The 18,097-nt window shown below is 40.0% G+C and overlaps 1 protein-coding gene across 7 annotated transcripts in view; it reads left to right on the top strand.

Annotated features, from left to right (window-relative positions):
* The window catches only part of unc79 (unc-79 homolog, NALCN channel complex subunit), a 163,136-nt gene that overhangs the window by 141,367 nt on the left and 3,672 nt on the right, over positions 1-18,097 (top strand). For all 7 annotated transcript variants that reach the window (XM_080202363.1, XM_080202365.1, XM_080202361.1 and 4 more), the window contains 5 exons: positions 5,556-5,645; positions 9,269-9,444; positions 11,559-11,742; positions 13,145-13,342; positions 14,412-14,489. In XM_080202363.1, coding sequence (XP_080058489.1) covers positions 5,556-5,645; positions 9,269-9,444; positions 11,559-11,742; positions 13,145-13,342; positions 14,412-14,489 — 726 coding nt within the window. The remainder of the gene's footprint in view (positions 1-5,555; positions 5,646-9,268; positions 9,445-11,558; positions 11,743-13,144; positions 13,343-14,411; positions 14,490-18,097) is intronic.

Raw genomic sequence — 18,097 nt, 5'->3', positions numbered from 1 at the left:
ATACAAACTCCTGCACTCACAAGAAGTTGATGTTTCTGTGCTGCATGGCTATTGTGGTTGTGTGCTCACCCTCTGGCACAGATCCCTGTTGAAAGCATGGGATGGCAGTATCACTTCCACTTTCAAGAAGAAATTAGATACAGCTCTTGGGGTTAAAGGGGTAAAGGGATATGAGGGGTGGAGGTGGGATGAGGATATTGGATTTGTTAATCAGCCATGATCAAAATGAATAGCAGAGCAGTCTTGAAGAGCCAAATGGCCCACAGTGCTTCTATTTTCTATATTTCTATATCAGCTCCAGGTTAAACTACAGGAAGATCTGGCACCAAAATGATCTCTCCCTGTTAAATCAAGATCAAGACTATTCAGCAACCTGTTTTATATTTAAAAAGAACATTTATATGTCATGACATTACAACAGATGTTGAATTAAATTTTGAAACCACTATCCATCTCTGCCATTCAATTGATTTGGCGGAATCAATTTAAAAAAAACGAAGGACAAGATTTTCCAGCAGCACTCACCCCAGGACCAGAAAATCCTGCCCAAAGTCAATGGACTTTTGCATGGTTCTGTCCCGCCTGCTATGCAGGTGGCTTAGGAAAATTCCACCCCAAATCTTAAAACCTTCTAAAATTATAATGATAGGACTTGAATCATGCATATTTTATTTGTTGAAACTAGATTATGATCCAGTTTCAGCAATAAAGACACTTGAAGAGAAATAAAGCATGCAGAAGTGAAATCTATAAAGATTTATTCCAATTAAAGAATTATTAATCAGTCACAACAATCTATCTAGTTAATCTCCTTAGCCAATACATCTTGTTGCATGTGTCTTAGATTATGTGCTTAATGTCACTTAAGTAATTGTTTGAGAAATATAGTCACACTTGAATATCATGACATTTTGGATAAGGCTGTATAACTCACCTGCTGACAGCCACTGGCATACAATCTTAATTCACTGCCGACTCATCTGAGAAACAAGTACAGTTTTAGCATTGGGGCTGCCAACTTTTCCTTAGCACTTTGTCAACAGAAGTGACATAGCTGGCCTTTTGAAAAACTGCAGCAGCTGGTGAGCTTCAAAGAACAAGGTTAAATTAACACTTGCGTACATACTTGATATGAAGTCATAAAAACAGATATGTTTTATAAATTAATAAATTAACTGTTATAAGGATTAATGAAGGACAGTCAGCGTGGCTTTGTCAAGACAAGATCATGTCTAACAAATTTGATTGAATTTTTCAAGGAACTGACTCGGTGTGTAGATAAGGACGTTACAGTTGATGTAGTCTTCATGGTCTTCAGTCAGACTTTTGACAAGGTCCCACATGGAGACTGATCAAGAAGACAAGAACCCATGGGATCTAGGGTAATTTGGCAAATTGGATCCAAAATTGGCTTTGTGGCAGGAAGCAGATGGTAATGGTCAAAGGTTTTTTTTGTGACTGGAAGCCTGTGCCCAGTGGCATACCACAGGATCAGTTTATAGTGTGCATTCATGACCTGGTTGTGAATGTGGGGGGTTATGATCAGTAAGTTCACAGATGACATGAAAATTGATGGTATGGTAAATAGCAAGGAGGAAAGCCTTGGGATTGCCGGATAACATTATTGGGCAGAACAGTGGCAGATAGAATTTAACCCTGAAAAGTGTGAGGTGATGCATTTTGGGAGAACTAACAAGGCAAGGGAATGTACAATGAATGGTAGGATGCTAGGAAGTACAGAGGACCAGAAGGACCTTTGGTTATATGTTCAAAGATCCCTGAAGGTAGCAAGACAGGTAGCTAAGATGGTTAAGAAGACATATGGGATATTTGCATTTATCAGCCAAGGCATAGAATATAAGCAATGAGGTTATGATGGAGCTGTATAAAACGTTTTTTGGGCCAAAGCTGGTGGAGTGCTGTGTGTAGTTCTTGTCACCACACTATTAGAAGGATGTGATTGCACTAGAAAGGTTGCAGAGGAGATTCACCAGGACGTTGCCTCAGCTGAAGTGTTTCAGCTTTGAAGAGAAGCTGGATAGGCTAGAGTTGTTTTCTTTGGAGCAGAGAAGGCTGAAGTAGGCAGGGCCGGCAGCAGGGGTGGGGGGGAATTATGAGGGACATAGATAAAGTAGATTGAAAGAAACTTTTCCCCTTAATGGAGGAGTCAATAACCAGGGGGCATAGATTGAATGTAAGAAGTAGAAGACTTAGAGGGGATTTGAGGAAAAACTTGTTCACCCAGTGGCTGCTGGGAATTTTGAACTCATCCCTTGAAAGGGTGGCAGAGGAACCTCCACAACATTTAAGAAGCATGCAGATAAGTTCTTGAAATGCCATAGCATACAAGGCTATGGACTAAGTGCTAGAAAATAGGATGAGAAAGATAGGTGTTTGATGGCCAGTGACACGTGTTGGACCAAAGGGACTCTTTATGTGTTGTAAGACTCTATGACTATTATAAATGATGGTTATAAAATTGACATTACTACCATCATTGTATCTTGCATTTCCATGTGTAAGATGGAAGATAGATTGTGTGAGAATAAGATGGTATTCTAGATGAAAGCTATAAAAGTCCTTATCACAAACTTCTTTTCATTTAAAACAAAGAAACGTTGTAAGACCTTGGTGCCTTAGACAGCATTGAAGCAAGCTATTTGATACGGGGTTCAGATTAAAACGTAAGTAATAAGCGACAAAAAATACAAAATAATACAAGGCAAAAGAGAGGGTGAGGCAGAATCGATCAGCTTTTCTTTACAATATAGATGGCCTGGTGAGTTGGGCAGAAAATTGAAAACTGGAATTCAATGTAGAGAAGAGTGATGTAATGCATTTTGGGAGGTGCAACAAGGGAAAAGACTATACAATAAATGGGAGGATACTGAGTAATATGGAAGAAGGAAGGGATCTAAGAATGTAAGTCTGCAAATACTAAAGGTAGCAGGACAGTTCAATCAGCTGGCTGAGAAAGTGTATGGTATGCTTTTCGTCATTAGCTGAGGAATAGACTATAAGAGTAACAAGATTATGCTAGAATTGTATATGTCACTGATTTTGACCACAGATTGAATACTCCCTATAGTTCTGACCACCACATTACAGGAAAGATGTGATTGCACTGCAGAGGATGCAGAGATTTATGAGAATGTTGCCAAGACTGGAGAATTTTAATAATGACAAAAGATTGGATTGGCTTGGGCTATTTTCCTTGGAGCAGGGGAGACTGAGAAGTGACATATAAACTTATGGGGGTGACCTAAAAAAAATTAAGATTGCCTAGATAGAGTAAATAAGGATATCAGGTGGGATCTCAAGCCCACTCTCACTATCTGTGGGAATGGTGGTTGGGGTGAGACCCAGAAATTGCAAATCTCACTGGCAAAGTCACAATTTCTGAATTCCACCACCCCTTGCTGGCAATGTAATCAGGTTAACACCTATAATGGGCATGAACCAGATTGCAATACGTTTGAATATACCTCAATATTATTAACCAACTCCGTCACCAGATATTGACCCTTCACCACAATTTCAAACCTCACCCAAACGTGAACTTATCAAAGTGATCACTCCAGGGTCATAAAGGTGAGTATTGCTCCTGGGGGAGAGGGGGCTATACATGTCCAGGCAGTGGCCTTGTTGCAAGTTTTCTCTAATTGTACAATTCTGTATTATGCATGCACTTAAAGCTTGAACAGTTAGTTTTGCTTCTTTGGATTTGTTTTACCAGCAACAATTGTCATGATAACAAGGGTGGCAATAGTAGGTCCATGTTGAATAGCATATTTTAAACTTAATTGTGCTTATTCAATGTAACTTGCACCTATGCGTATGTCATATTTCATGATTTGCACTGCAGTTGTTCTCAATTTATTTCACTGACTCTTACTGGGATTAACACGTATGCAGTCAACTAATCCATTTTTCAACAGTTTATGCTTACATAGTCCTTATCTTGAAATAAGGCTGTTGCATAAATGATTTGGACATTTTAATGCATGAGACTTCTATATTCAAGTATTGTTTGTTGAGCCAGTCGATGTAATGCTGTTGAATAAAAACTTCAGCCAGTTGTTTTTTTGGAAGAGAAGAGAGTAGAGAGTAAGGGAAGGTTACAGAATTTGTAAAAATAATATTCCTGATATTGTTATGTGACAGAGGAATAATATTTTTGGGATGGTGCATTTCATTCTGTGGTTTGCTTTATTAAACACTAATTAAAATATATGCTTGGCATACTTCAAGAACTTAAATGTATGAGTCACAAGATCAGAGCAATTTACCTAACCATTATAAAATATGATGGCAGTACAATATAGATATATTATTGTTTGATCTAGATCCTTTATGTTATGCCAGAGGCAATGCATAATTACTGGACTGTGTTTGTCATTGTATTAAATGGTATGATAGCAATGTATTATTGATATACATTTCAAAATGTATATATCAAAAATTTCCAGTTTATTAGGTGAGCAACAAAACTAATTTCTTAAAATGATAGTATGGTCATTGTATGTTTTATATTGCACTAAACTGGGTACAATGATTTTAGATTTAGTTCCTCAAATGATTGGGCTTCCATTTCAGAAATCGTGATTTTAATACCTTATTTTGACCGAAACCTGAGTCTTGCTGTCCTTTATTGCTGACAGTCTGAGCTTGGCAGCTGCAGGACTGGCTTGTTGCAGGCCTGTCTTGCTGGATATATCAATCTGACATCTGATGTGTAATGACCTTGATGATTGGCATGGAGAATTCTCATGTAAATGCTTCCACCTCAAGTTAAAGGAGGCTGTTTGTTGCAATGTAGTGAAGGAGCAGAAAGAAAACATAACATGCAAATTTATGGCACCTTTTGGACGTGCCATATTGCTTTTCAGCAAATGACATACAATCACTGATGTAATGTGAAGAAATGTGACAGCTCATTTGTACACAGCATGGTTCCACAAACAACCAAGGTATAAATGTCCTAATAATGTGCTTTGTTGATGCCAATTCAGAGATAAATGTTGACCAGGACACCAGGAATACTCACTTGTTTCTTCTTGAATAGAATCAAGGAATATTTTGCAGCCACCTTAAAGGGCAGATAGAGTGTCAGTTTAATGTCCCCTGTGAAAGATAGCACCTCTCTCAGTGCAGCAATCTCCCCATTATGCCACAGTGGGGGAAGCAGTATTGACAGCGATAAGATGTATTTTTATTATTTTAGACCAGCAAAACTGATAAGCATTGAATTAGAAAACTGTTTTGAGTGTAGGAAATGCTCTTAAGCATACATATAGAATATTACAGATTACAAATTAGAGGTAGATATTTTCTATTCGTATGCAGTAATTTATATCACATTTCTCATTGTAGTTGTTTAATTTGAAACAAGCCCGCTACAGCTTGAAACATATATGTTCAACTGTAAAATGAAACTAAGACTTAAGCAATAAATTAATTAACATGGGCACTGCAGAAACATCAGTCTCGCATTGTATAAAATAAGCTATTCATGTAGCCTGCATTGATGTATATCTCTTCATTAACTCTTGCAGTATACAACCTCAGCAATGGAGTGCATGAGACAGTATGTAAATGAACTGCTGGACTTTATAGCTGATATGCACACGCTGTCCAAATTGAAGGTACGTGTATGCTGAAAATTGTGTTTTGGCTCTCGTGTTTTTGAAGCTCCATTGTAATGCAGAAGGAATGGGTTGGAAAATTAGGCCTCTCACCTTGGCCTGAATTTTTCAGTGGTTCTTGCCGACGGGATCTTCGGGCCCTGCCGACCTACTGACTGGATGGGTCAAAGGTTCCACTTCTGTATTAAAATTTCCATATATTGTGTTGAGTCAAATGATCAGAAATGTGTTCTGGAGTGTGGAGAAGACAATGACTGGTAAACTGGAGCCGTCAATGAAATCAAACCATCTTTCAAATTAGCTCTGACTGCCTGCCCTTGCTTCAGGAAGTGTTCCAGCAAAGTACATAATTGTTCTATATAATGTAGGCTTATTGCCTCAGTGGAGAAACTGGGTGGCTTTTAAAGGCACAGAAAATCAGGTTTGTTTCTGCATTTGCTTGCTCCTGCTAAAGCTGAAAAGGCAGGGTTTTTATTTTCACTGACTGTGCCAAACAAATGAACTACATTCTCTGAATATGATCTAAAAAAAAAATCCATTTCTAATGTAGCGTCTAATGAGCGAGGATTCAGTAAGGCTCATTAGCAGCCTCAGGGATTGCAATGTGTCTTTATCCAGCAGATCACCATACTGTTGACTGGCTGCATGCTTAGGGTGGCCCAGGAGAGAGAGAGAGAGAGAGAGAGAGAGAGAGTGTGTGTGTGTGTGTGTCTGTCTGTCTGTCTAACACAAATCACAGTTAGCCTGCTCTTCTTAAGGGAAGCCGCCACCTCTTAGAGGGTAGGGACATTCAAGCCTCAGTTGCTGATGGAGCTGTTTTCCATTCACAAAGAGAATAGGATTACCAATGAAGCATTTCGTAGGGGCTAGGAAATGCAAAAAAAAACTTACTTACTGTGCCTTTAAAAACCTATTTCAGGCACCCAGTTTCTCCAACAAGGCAACAAGCTTATTTTATACAGAACAGTTATGTACTTTGTCAGTGCCATTCCTGAAGCAAGGACATGCAATGGGAGCCAATTTGAAAGATGGTTAGCTTTCATTGACAGCTTCAGTTTACCAGGTCAGAGAGATGGGCTCCCAGGTTCTCTGCTTGATGCAATGCTGGAGGCCTTAGTCCAGAAAATGGAAAAGAGGGTAAAGGTCATGTTTACATAGGGAGCCAGGAAGCCATTAAGGCACAAACTGTGAAGGGAATGGAAATATGTATCCACAGAAGTCAATGCAAGGAAACTGATTCCAAGGACCTAGCTGCAGTGCCCAACATGTTTAATGACCTTAGTTGGATGAATGCATCTTCAATTGTCAAATTCAGACATCTTCACCAGCAACCCCACGTACTTCACAATGCACCATGTCCCCACCATTCACCATTAGGCAATCAGGTCTCATGCCTTACAGTCAGATGCTTCACCTCACCCTCACATGCAGCCGTGCAGTGGTTCAGCTTCCATTGCAGCACAAGCAGAAGCCATACAACGTCTCACTGCTGCAGTGGAAATTCAAACTAAGGCCATATGATCCTTACTTGTTGGTGTGCAAGTCCAGCTTGGTACCATGCAGGCTCAGATTGCTGAGCCATGTCTGCAGATGCGTCCTTCCCTCAGGAACTCAACACTCTGATTACTCGGATTTCTGCGGCACCTCCACTAGAGAGTGCTAGTGGCTTTGAACCATGAACTTGCTGTCCTCTGTCAGGAGGACAGCATTCATGCTTCCACCATTATCAGTCCACCATTACCCTTGCTGTTGCACATCAGTCAGGCCAGACTGCTACTACCTGTGCTAAGGTGGTGAATTTCAAGCCAGGTTTTCTAGGACCTGAGCTGTTCCAGGTTGTCCCCCAAGACCATCTGTAGTCTGCTACATTGATTGTTTGCAGTTTTCCACCATTCATATTGCAGCCTCTGGGGTAGCACTGTGTTAGGTGCACTTGGACAGGCAAAGACAGTTGCAAAATAAGCACTAAGGGAATGCATGCCTGCCTTACTCTCTGCTGCAAGCGTCTTGGAGGAAGAGGCACATTTCAGTGACTATCTCCTTGGTGAACTGTACCTAGCTCAATTACTGCACTTGGCTGAAGAAGAAGTAAGAAAAGAGCTCTTTGAATATTCTAGATAGGTTTAGTTTTCTATTGAGAGTCTTCTTCTCCTCCATTTGGTGCTGCAGACTAAGAGGGGATGCAACAGTAGTCCTGATGAGTGATGGCAGCCTTTCCACTTGTAGGCCTTTAAGCTTTACCAAACTCCTTGGAATAGTCCTGCACCTCTCACTAGTGACTCCAACAACTTTTCAGAATTCCTCCGACAGCAAGTTACACAATATCTGCACTTCCTCTGCCACAGCAAAAGAAAGTCAAAAGCACCTCATCTAAAAATCCTAAGCTGTTATCTTTAAAAGTGTTAGTTGGGGCCTGGGCCATGAGTGGTTCCTCATGCACTGAATGTGTTTTGATTTGATTTATTATTGTCACATCTAATAACATACAGTGAAAAGTATTGTTTCTTGCGCTCTATACAAACAAAAACATACCGTTCATAGGGAAGGAGACAAGAGAGTGCAGAATGTAGTGTTACAGTCATAGCTAGGGTGTAGAGAAAGATCAATTTAATACAAAGTAAGTCCATTCAAAAGTCTGACAGCAGCAGGAAAGAAGCTGTTCTTGAGTTGGTTGGTATGTGACCTCAGACTTTTGTACCTTTTTCCTGAAGGAAGAAGGTGGAAGAGAGAATATGGGGTCCTTTGCTGAGCCAGCGGGAAGTGTAGACAGAGTCCAATGGATGCGAGGCTGGTTTGCGTGATGGATTGGGCTACATTCACAACCTATTGTAGTTCCTTGCAGTCCTGGGCAGAGCGGGAGCCATACCAAGAAAGAATGCCTTGTGTGGTGCATCTGTAAAAGTTGGTGAGAGTCGTAGCTGACATGCCAAATTTCCTTTGTCTTCTGAGAAAATAGAGGCGTTGGTGGCTTTCTTAACTATACTGTTGGCATGGGGACCAGGACAGGTTGTTTGTGATCTGGACCCCTAAAAACTTAAAGCTATTGACCCTTTCTACTTCGCCTCCATTGATGTAGACATACTCAGTGTTTACAAGATTGACGAGATCCAAAATGGCAGATCGGGTACCAAATCAGCATTAAATGCTGAGTAAGATCATGGTCTTCTCACTCTGCATGCCTCAAGCTCAGGAAAGTGTTGTAGTGTCCTTAAAAGCACGGTAGCTGGAAGCAGATGAACCATCTGCTTCGGGCTCCAGTGTCACCAACACCAATAGTGCTACTGAGCCAGGCTTTGATACAGTCAGGGTGGGGAAGAATTGAATGTGTGGAGTGGCTAATTTAGCCTTAGTGGGAAATGTTTTGCTGTGGTAGGGAAACCACCTAATCTTTTACTCAGACTGCCTGAAATGTTCACAAGAGCAGTCTGTTAAATTGCACGCATTGGGGTGAACCACAACACTGTAACAAAGATTTAAGGGGAAGTGAATCCTGGCTGATTCTTCATCTAGTGCCCAGCCTTAAAACACCCTCATTATTCCCATAGTCCAGGAGCATTGAGATCAGTTACAGCAAGTTTAATTATTTGTGATCGAATATAAGTTGCATTATCTTACCTTTCCAGGGTCACATGAAGACTTGTTCTCAACCTTTGCATGAAGATACATTTGGCGGGCACCTTAAAGTGGGATTAGCGCAGATAGCAGCAATGGAAATTACCAGAGGAAACCACCGTGATAATAAAGCAGTCGCTCGCTACTTGCCATGGCTGTATCATCCTCCCTCTGCCATGCAACAAGGGTAATGTGGTAGACTGTAGCACTATGTTGTCATATGAATGTATACTTTGTTTCTAGAAGTCAAAGCTATCACTTTCTACAAGCAAAATAATGCAGTCATAGCATTTTACACAGCGTTACCACAATATTCTAAAAGTTACATTCTGCTGGACTTGACACCAGAGTGAAGGAACAGCACTTGCTGCTGCCCTTCAAAGATTCAGCAGATTGGAGAGCATCAAATTCCAAATTTGGCATGTTATCGAATCCCTATAGTGCAGAAGGAGACCATTTGGCCCATCGAGTCTGCACCGACCACAATCCTATCCAGGCACTATTCCCATAAACCCATCTGTTTACCCTGCTAATCCCCCGATACTAGGGTCAATTTAGCATGGCTAATACACCTAACTCAAACATCTTTGGACTGCAGGAGGAAACCAGAGCACCCGGAAGAAACCTACCCAGACATGGGGAGAATATGCAAACTCCTCACAGTTAGTGACCCAAGGCTGGAATTGAACCCGGATCCCTGGTGCTGTGAGGAAGCAGTGCTAACTACTGTGCCACTGTACCCCCCTGTGATTTTGAATTTGACCCCATCTTTCGGGGCTACGTGCTAGCCAGCATTAGGCCGGCAGATCAGTCAAACAGTTTGAAGCGTTATCACAAACAACAAACCAGGATATAAAAAGCACAAATTTTAATCACTTTATAGCAAGCAGAATACAGATTGCTACCTGTATTTGGGATTAAGATTGCGATATTACAAAAACTTCAAAACAATAAACTAAGAATTATTTTTTCAGAGTCAGTGAAGTTTTTCAGCAGTAATTATAATTTAGTATTCACTTACACCTGTTTGAACAGGCTTAACATTTTCAATAATTTTTACAATGGGGAATGTATATAAAATGTACAGACCAAATCACAAATTTTGTATTCATTACATCTGCGATGTGTGCAACAGTGCACCCAGTAGAGAAAGCAGAGTATTACTGACAACAAAATACTGCGAATGCTGGAAAGATTCAGCAGGCCCAACATCATCTGTGGAGAGAGAAACAGAGTTCATGGCCAGAATTTTCCTGTCGCTCACTCTCAGAATTCTCCAGTCGTTCATGCTGCCAATATTCTCTGGTCCTGCCAGGAGTGCACCCCTGTCCATGGGTTTTCTGGAAATCCCATTGACATCCCGCCTTCCACCATTGAGAAACACATGGCTGGGTGGCCGGAGAATCTTGCCCCATGTTTTGACTACTCTTCTAAGCTGAAGAGGGATAAAAATGTGATGGATTATATTGATGGAGAAGGTGGAGCAGAATCGAAGATCAGGAATAAGTGGAAGCTTAGGAGAGACTGGTAAAGATTCATGCACACAAGAGAAAGCAAGTGTTGATGAGAGTATTAAAGAGTAAAGAATGTGTTGATAGTGGCATAAAGGTGAAGTGCAGAATGTGTTAATAACAGAACAAGTGTCAGCACTCTGTGAAAGCAAAGTAAATTACAGATGCCCTTTTGGGGGAAGGGTTGGAGGAGAAAAATCAAAATGGAAAAGAGAGATCCAGGTTTGAAATTGATGAAAACATCCTAAAGGCTGTAAAATGCCTAATCGAAAGATGAGGTGCTGTTCCTCAGTTTGCATTGAGCAACCTATTCCTGACCTTCTGTTCTGCTCCAGCTTCTCTGCCACCCTCTCCAACCAGAGAATCCATCGCAATTCCCCCCCCCCTTTAACTCTGAAGAAGAGTCATTCAGGCTTGAAACATGAACCTTGTTTTTCTCTCCACAGATTGCTAGGCCTGTTGAGTCTTTCCAGCGATTTCTGTTTTTATTACTGATTTTCACATCTAACTATTCATGTACAGATGCTAGAAATTGCAGTATTCATCGTGTAATAATGGCAAATGCAGACAGTTTCACCATCACTCCAATCACAAAATTCTGGCCCATTATGTTGATGCAGACTTTGTTAGTTAAACTCGTAATGAAATACTCCATTTCAGTAAACCAGTAACAAAATCTAGAAAGACATATGATGACAAGCAAACAGTGAATTTATTAATAAATATGAATCAATTTCTGAATGTCTAATTGTAATTTGTTTTTCTTTTTCTCTTCCACCAAACGTTATAGTCCGAAAGAATTTATTGAGTGCGTTTCCCATGTTCGTCTTTTGTCATGGTTGCTACTGGGGGCTCTTACACATAGTGTTGTGTGTTCAGGATCCACTTCATGCATGCCTATTCCTTTGGATGCTGGTCCACATATTGCAGACCACCTTATAGTTATCTTGATTGGATTTCCTGAACAATCCAAGGTAATGTGAACATTTAACAAATTAGAACCTGAACCCTGAGAATCCAGAGAATGCCATGCAATGGTTTCTAAACTGCAAGCTCTGCATTATTTGACAGCATAAAAATATCTAACGTACACAGGAGTTCTCCTGATTTACTGCTGGAATCCCAAGAGACAGTGTATAAATAGCGAAAAATGGCCATGTCACCTCTTCAGCGTTTCCGCTGGTCTCCTGTTGAATAAATGATCAGAGAATAGGAAGACCTGTAAAAGGTTTCCTCCCATGGTAGCTAGACCAAACCACTTCATTGTATCTGGAACCTAATTATCTGTGGAGTGCTGGATAAATGATGGTAAAGTTCTGAGGTTCAGGAGTACACCACCCCACTGTGTGTTTGTATTTATAAATATACACATTGTTTTTAGCATTTCGTGAGGCAAATTTATTTTATTTTAGGTTTGATTTTGTTTGCCCAGCAGATCTAAATGTTGTTATGAACTGTTATGCTGAAATTAATTATTGGAATAATGTTACTGTAGATTTAATTAAAGATAATCTCTCATTCGTTTTAGGAAAGTTTTGTAGCTGTAAGACATTACAATAATTTTATCTCCAATCATGCAAAGCCTGTCACTGCTAGTCACTATTTTCATAGATTCCCTACAGCGCAGAAGGTCATCATTCGGCCCATCAAGTCTGCACTGATCACAATTCCACTTGGGCCCTATTCCCAGAACCCCATATATTTACCCTGCTAATCCTCCCGACACTAGGGGCAATTTAGTATAGCCAATCAATCTAACCCGCACATCCTTGGACTATGGGAGGAAACCGGAGCACCTGGAGGAGACCTATGCAGACACGGGGAGAAGGTGCAAAGTCCACACAGACAGTGACCCAAGGAATTGAACCCGGGTCCCTGGCGCTGTGAGGCAGCAGTGCTAATCAATTTGCCACCATGCTGCCCATTTTATCTGCAGTTTCAGTTGTTGTATTCAGTCTTTTCTTAAACCTTTGCCTCTCCGTGAGGGAACCCACCAGGATTTCATTTTGTGGGCAGTTTGTTTCACCAGCTTGCTGACCAAGATGATTGCTTCAAACACAGTTCATTTTCTGAATGCAATATATAAAACGTTTATGCTATTACATCACAATCTTTTGCTGCCTATGTTAAATTTCTGATGCGTTAATTAATTATTCCATCAGTCTTTTGTGTTTGTGTAAATGTTTATAACATGGGATAAATTTTTGAAATTCTAATTTTAACATTTTTATTCAATTGTATTTAACCTCTGCACTGCAAGGATATGCTGCTTAAAAGAACACAGTAACCCGGAATTTCAAGTATCTGTTTAACACCAGTCATGTGTAAGATGATTTAACTACAATAAATCAGTGGTTTTTGCTTTCTGTTTTGCAGACATCTGTGTTGCACATGTGCTCCCTATTCCATGCATTCATCTTTGCCCAGCTTTGGACCGTGTATTGTGAACAAGCAGCTTCTGCTCCATCACTACAGAACCAGAATGAGTTTGTCTGCACAGCTATTCTGACTGCCCTTGAATTCTGGAGTCGGGTGACACCTAGTATTTTACAGCTGATGGTCCATAACAAAGTGGTGAGTAACAATCCCATATTTTCACTCATTCTCCTTTCTCCTGGTTACATGAGCACTAAAGAACATGGACGTTATGGTAAACCTTTATAAGACACCGGTTCGGCCTCGGTTGGTTGTGCTGTATTTCATTCAGGGCACCACCATTTAGCAAAGATGTGAAAGCGTTGTAGTGGTGCGGAAAAGTTCAAAGAGAATGGTCCTAGAGATGAAGGGACTCAGTTACTTGGATAGATTTGGGAATCTAGGAGTGTTCTCCTTAGAGAAGAGAACATTGAGAGAAGAGTTGTTCAAAATCATGAAGAGTCTAGTCAAAGTAGATAGAAAGCAACAGTTCCCATTGGCTATAGGGTTGAAAAACTGGGGACACCAATTTCAAGTGAATGGCAAAAGAACCTAAGACAGCATACAGAAAATCTTTCTTCATGTAGCAAGTGGTCAGGACGTGCCTTTTGTTATCTTTTCATGGGATATGGGTGACACTGACAAGGCCAGTATTTGTTGCCCACTGTGGTTCGAGTATTATGTTGGAGTCAGATTCAATCAGGTTTTTCCAAAAGTGAGTTGGACAATTATCTGAAGAGACAATATTTGCTGGGCTATGATGGGGTAAAGGTAAGGGAGTGGGACTAGCTGAGGTGCTACTGCAAAGAGCTGGCACTGTCACAACGATCCAAATTGTCGTTTTCTGTGCTGTAATCAAGCTATGACTTCATGATTACTTTAAGAGTATGTCAGTAACTAGATAATAAATCCAATCTAATGTGTTGAATAAAAACAAAATGCTAGAAACACTCATCAGGTCAGATAGCATATGTGAATAGAGAAACAAGAGTTAATACTGAAGAATTTTCATGAAACCTAAAATGTACACTCTACTTCTCTCCCCACACATGCTGCCTGACCTGTTGAGTATTAGCAGTATTTCTGCTTTTACTTCAGAAATCCAACCTCTGCAGCATTTTGCTCTTGTGCAAATGTGTTGCATAATGTTCTCAAACCTAACCTTTAAGACATATTAGCTTTTATTCGAGCATATTTTTCAAATGAAGATTCCTTTACTTTGTTACAGATGGTAGAAATGGTTTGCTTGCATGTTATCAACTTGATGGAGGCTCTACAGGAATGCAATTCAACTATCTTTGTGAAGGTAATTATATTTTTAGTATGTCTACAATGAGAGATCATGATTTTTTTAAGCAAGATTTATATACCCTTGCTAACTCGTTGGCACGAGTTATGGATTTGCTTCATATTACACAATTTTAGGATGTCAGTTAATTTTCCTAATCAGAGTCTAAGTTACACTAATTTTGAAAAGAAATGGAAAACACTTTTAATCATCATAGTACAAACCTAATATTACTTAAAACATTGGATTTAGATTGGATCAGTTTGGATTTTCGCTGAGTTGTAATGACTTAGAAGATCTTTAAAAAGTAGCAGTATGAAACCCAGATTGGAAGTTTTGCCTCCAATTTTAGCTGATCCAATTTTTGCCAGCAGGGGGAAGGGGGCAGGGTATAATCGCTTCTAACCCACCAGGACCATTTGATTTAACATCTGAGTACAAGCATACCCAAATGTTGCTATTCCAACAGCTTTAACCCAACGTGAAAAGGGGATTTAAGGTTTGTTTAAGTGCCATAAATTGAAGGGATTGAAATCCCCAGCCTTTTAAAATTGAAAAAAAGACCATTCAAAGCTTTTTGTTAGAGTTAAAGATGACACATGCTTCTGGAGTCCATTGATTGACAGGACATCTGGTATAGCTTAGAAAAAAATCATTAACAATCTGTTTTTGCAATTTCAATGGACTCCAGTGTTTAGATTTCCCAATGTTTGTTATTATAGGTGAGCACATTATGAATGCTTGGCTGAATTTTTAAAGATCCAGAACCATCTATTTCAGCAGGGTGCTGTGTAGCTATTTCGATTGACCACTTTAAGAGGTTATTTAAGTATTAGTTATCTTTGGTATGGTTAATGAAGTAGATGTTTGGCAATGAGGGGAATTACATATTTGGATGTGTTTCATGATTTGGTTTTTTTCAATATCAGGTGTATTTGATCAAGAGCTCTATTGGATCTTTTTAAAATTCACTGGTTAGGCCAGCATTTATTGCCCATTCCTAATTTCCCTCTAGAAGTCAATGGTAACTGCCTTCTTGAACTGTTGCTGTCCATGTGGTGAAGGTACACTCTCAGCATTGCTGGGGAGGGAGTTCCAAAATTTTGTCCTAGCAATAGTGCAGGAACAACGATATAGTTCTAAGTCAGGATGATCAGTGTCTTGGAGAAGAATGTCCAGGTGTGGTTTTCGCATGTATCTGCTGCTCTTGTCCTCTAGATGATAGTGGTAGGTTTGGAAGATTCTGCCTAAGGAGCCTTAGTGAGTTCCTGCAACACATCTTGTAGATTGTACTCATGCTGCCATTGTGCATCAGTGATGGAGCGAGTGAATGTTGAAGGTGGTGGATAGGGTGCCAAACACGACCTGGATAATGTCAAGCTTCTTGAGTGTTGTTGAGGCTGTACTCATCCAGACAAAAGGAGAGTATTCCACCACACTTCTGACTTGTGCCTTGCATATTGTGGACAGGCTTTAGGGAGTCAGGAGTTGAATTATTACTGCAGAATTCCTGTCCTTTGGCCTGCTTTTGTAGCTACGGTATTTGTATGGCTAGTACAGTTAAGTTTCCAGTCCATGGTAACCTCTAGAATGTTGAAGTTTGAAGTTATAGGTGTATTTTTATTTTCATTTCCATATTGCCCCAGAGGTCTGCCTATCATGGATACTGAGTGAGTGATTGTGGAAGATTCATGCGGGGCATGGAGGAGGTAGGGGAAATATGGTATGAGGGCATGGAGATGGTGGGGAAGTGGTTATGGAGGTGAGGGCTAATGGACCAAGGGACCTTTAATTCAATTGGGCCAAAGCCTTCAATTACCTGCCTCCATGCCCACCTCCAAATTGTTTCCATTCTGCCCCTGGAATGAAAATATAGGAGAGGTTGGTGGGGCTGTTTTAAAGATCAATCTGCCAGGTCTGCAAGTTTCCTGACACAAACTATCAACCTCCTCCACAAAAATCCAACCCCATGTTTAGTTACATAAAGCTACTGACTTGGAAAATACATATCATCCAAACACAAATTGTGAAAATATAATTGTCGATAATAGTTATATTCTAAAAATGAACACCAGTTTTATAGTTAAAAAGGACATATGTTTGTAATTTACTGCAATGATTCAAATATTGAACAGGTATGAAAGATACTCATTGCCTTTTCTACCACAAAGTATACTGTGCATGCAGTTCTTATTATTTTAACAAAATAATTTGAAGTGTCTAGTCTTCCATTATGTCCTAGTTAGATGGAATACCGCATTATTCTTTCTTGAAATGGCAAATTATGGCTTGATATGAATCCAGTTAATGACTTACAATTAAATACATTACATCGACTTTAATACACTTCAGTTTAATATTGATGGATATGGTATTATGTAATTGTTGCTTATTTTGTTTTGCTTGGTAACCTGTAATGCCTAGTGTCAATTTCATTTTCAATGTTTTCACGATTAAATAACATTCAAGCAACCCTGTATATTAGTAAAGTGACAACTTGATCCACAGCACCAGATAACCTTGGGCCCATAATGTAGGTAGTGCAGAATAATTGCACTTTTGTTCATAAATCAGGCATCCTGTCAGGCTTTGTGTCATTGAAGGTGGAGTTCATTTTGGCGAAGTTGTTCAACCCTAGTGGAAAAGAGCAAAAAATAAAACATAGCTGGCACATTTATATTCCTATAGCCTCGTATGTATTCGGGCATAACCATTGTATCATTTCTCAGCAAGTCTGTGGGCAGTTAATTCAACGTGTAATATGAAAGAACAAAGTTGATTTAGTTCAAATCCTATCCCATCTTCATGCCATTGAAAATGCTTCGCAGCCATCAGGTTATTTTTGAAGAGCATTCGGGGGTGGCCAATTTGGGCTCAGTAAGGTCTCATAGAACAATGAGTCAATAACCAAGTTAATCTATATTTTTGCACAGGCTGTAACACCAAGAAAACTCCCCGAACCATTTTGAATCATGCTTTGGGATCTTGTACATTTATCTGAGCAGGAAGTTAAGGTCTCAGTTAACATTTCATCTGAGAGGCAGTTCCTGCGATAATGTAACACTCACTCAGCATTGCAGTGAAGTGTCAGGTCTTGGGGATTAAAGCCATAACCTCTTGACTTGGAGGTGGAAGTGCTATTGAGTGAGCCAAGCTAAGACTGACAGCCACATGGAAAATTATGGGAAGCCTTGTTTGATGACGAAATTTAAAATTTCTTACCAATGTATGTTATGGTTGCAGTATCAGGATATATAATCTCATTGATCTACAGGATGAGTTGAGTTCCTCTAGAAACTAACCATACCTCTGTTCTGTTGCTATAGGAATGTGACTTGTGCTGATTAACTCAGTAATTTGCCTTAATACTGGGAATTGTAAGGAGCTGAGACTGTTTTGGGCAGGATAGGAAAAATAAACTGCACAGTTCTGTGTTTCAATATTCAACTCCAGCAGTACTTAAGTCTTCATGTCGCTGCTCCGAGACCTCCATAAATCACGCAGAATGAATGGATGTTGGGAGGTGTGCAAGGTCTCCCCATTTTATCTCTTCATTTTGCACAAAAACACCATGGGTTGAATTTAACTAAGATGTGAAGTTGAGGGGGAAGGTGGTAAGTGAGGAA

Source organism: Carcharhinus amblyrhynchos, chromosome 14, assembly GCF_965287045.1.
Source record: "Carcharhinus amblyrhynchos chromosome 14, sCarAmb.v2.hapA, whole genome shotgun sequence".
Lineage (NCBI taxonomy): Eukaryota > Metazoa > Chordata > Chondrichthyes > Carcharhiniformes > Carcharhinidae > Carcharhinus > Carcharhinus amblyrhynchos.
This window is presented reverse-complemented; position numbering and strand designations above follow the sequence as displayed.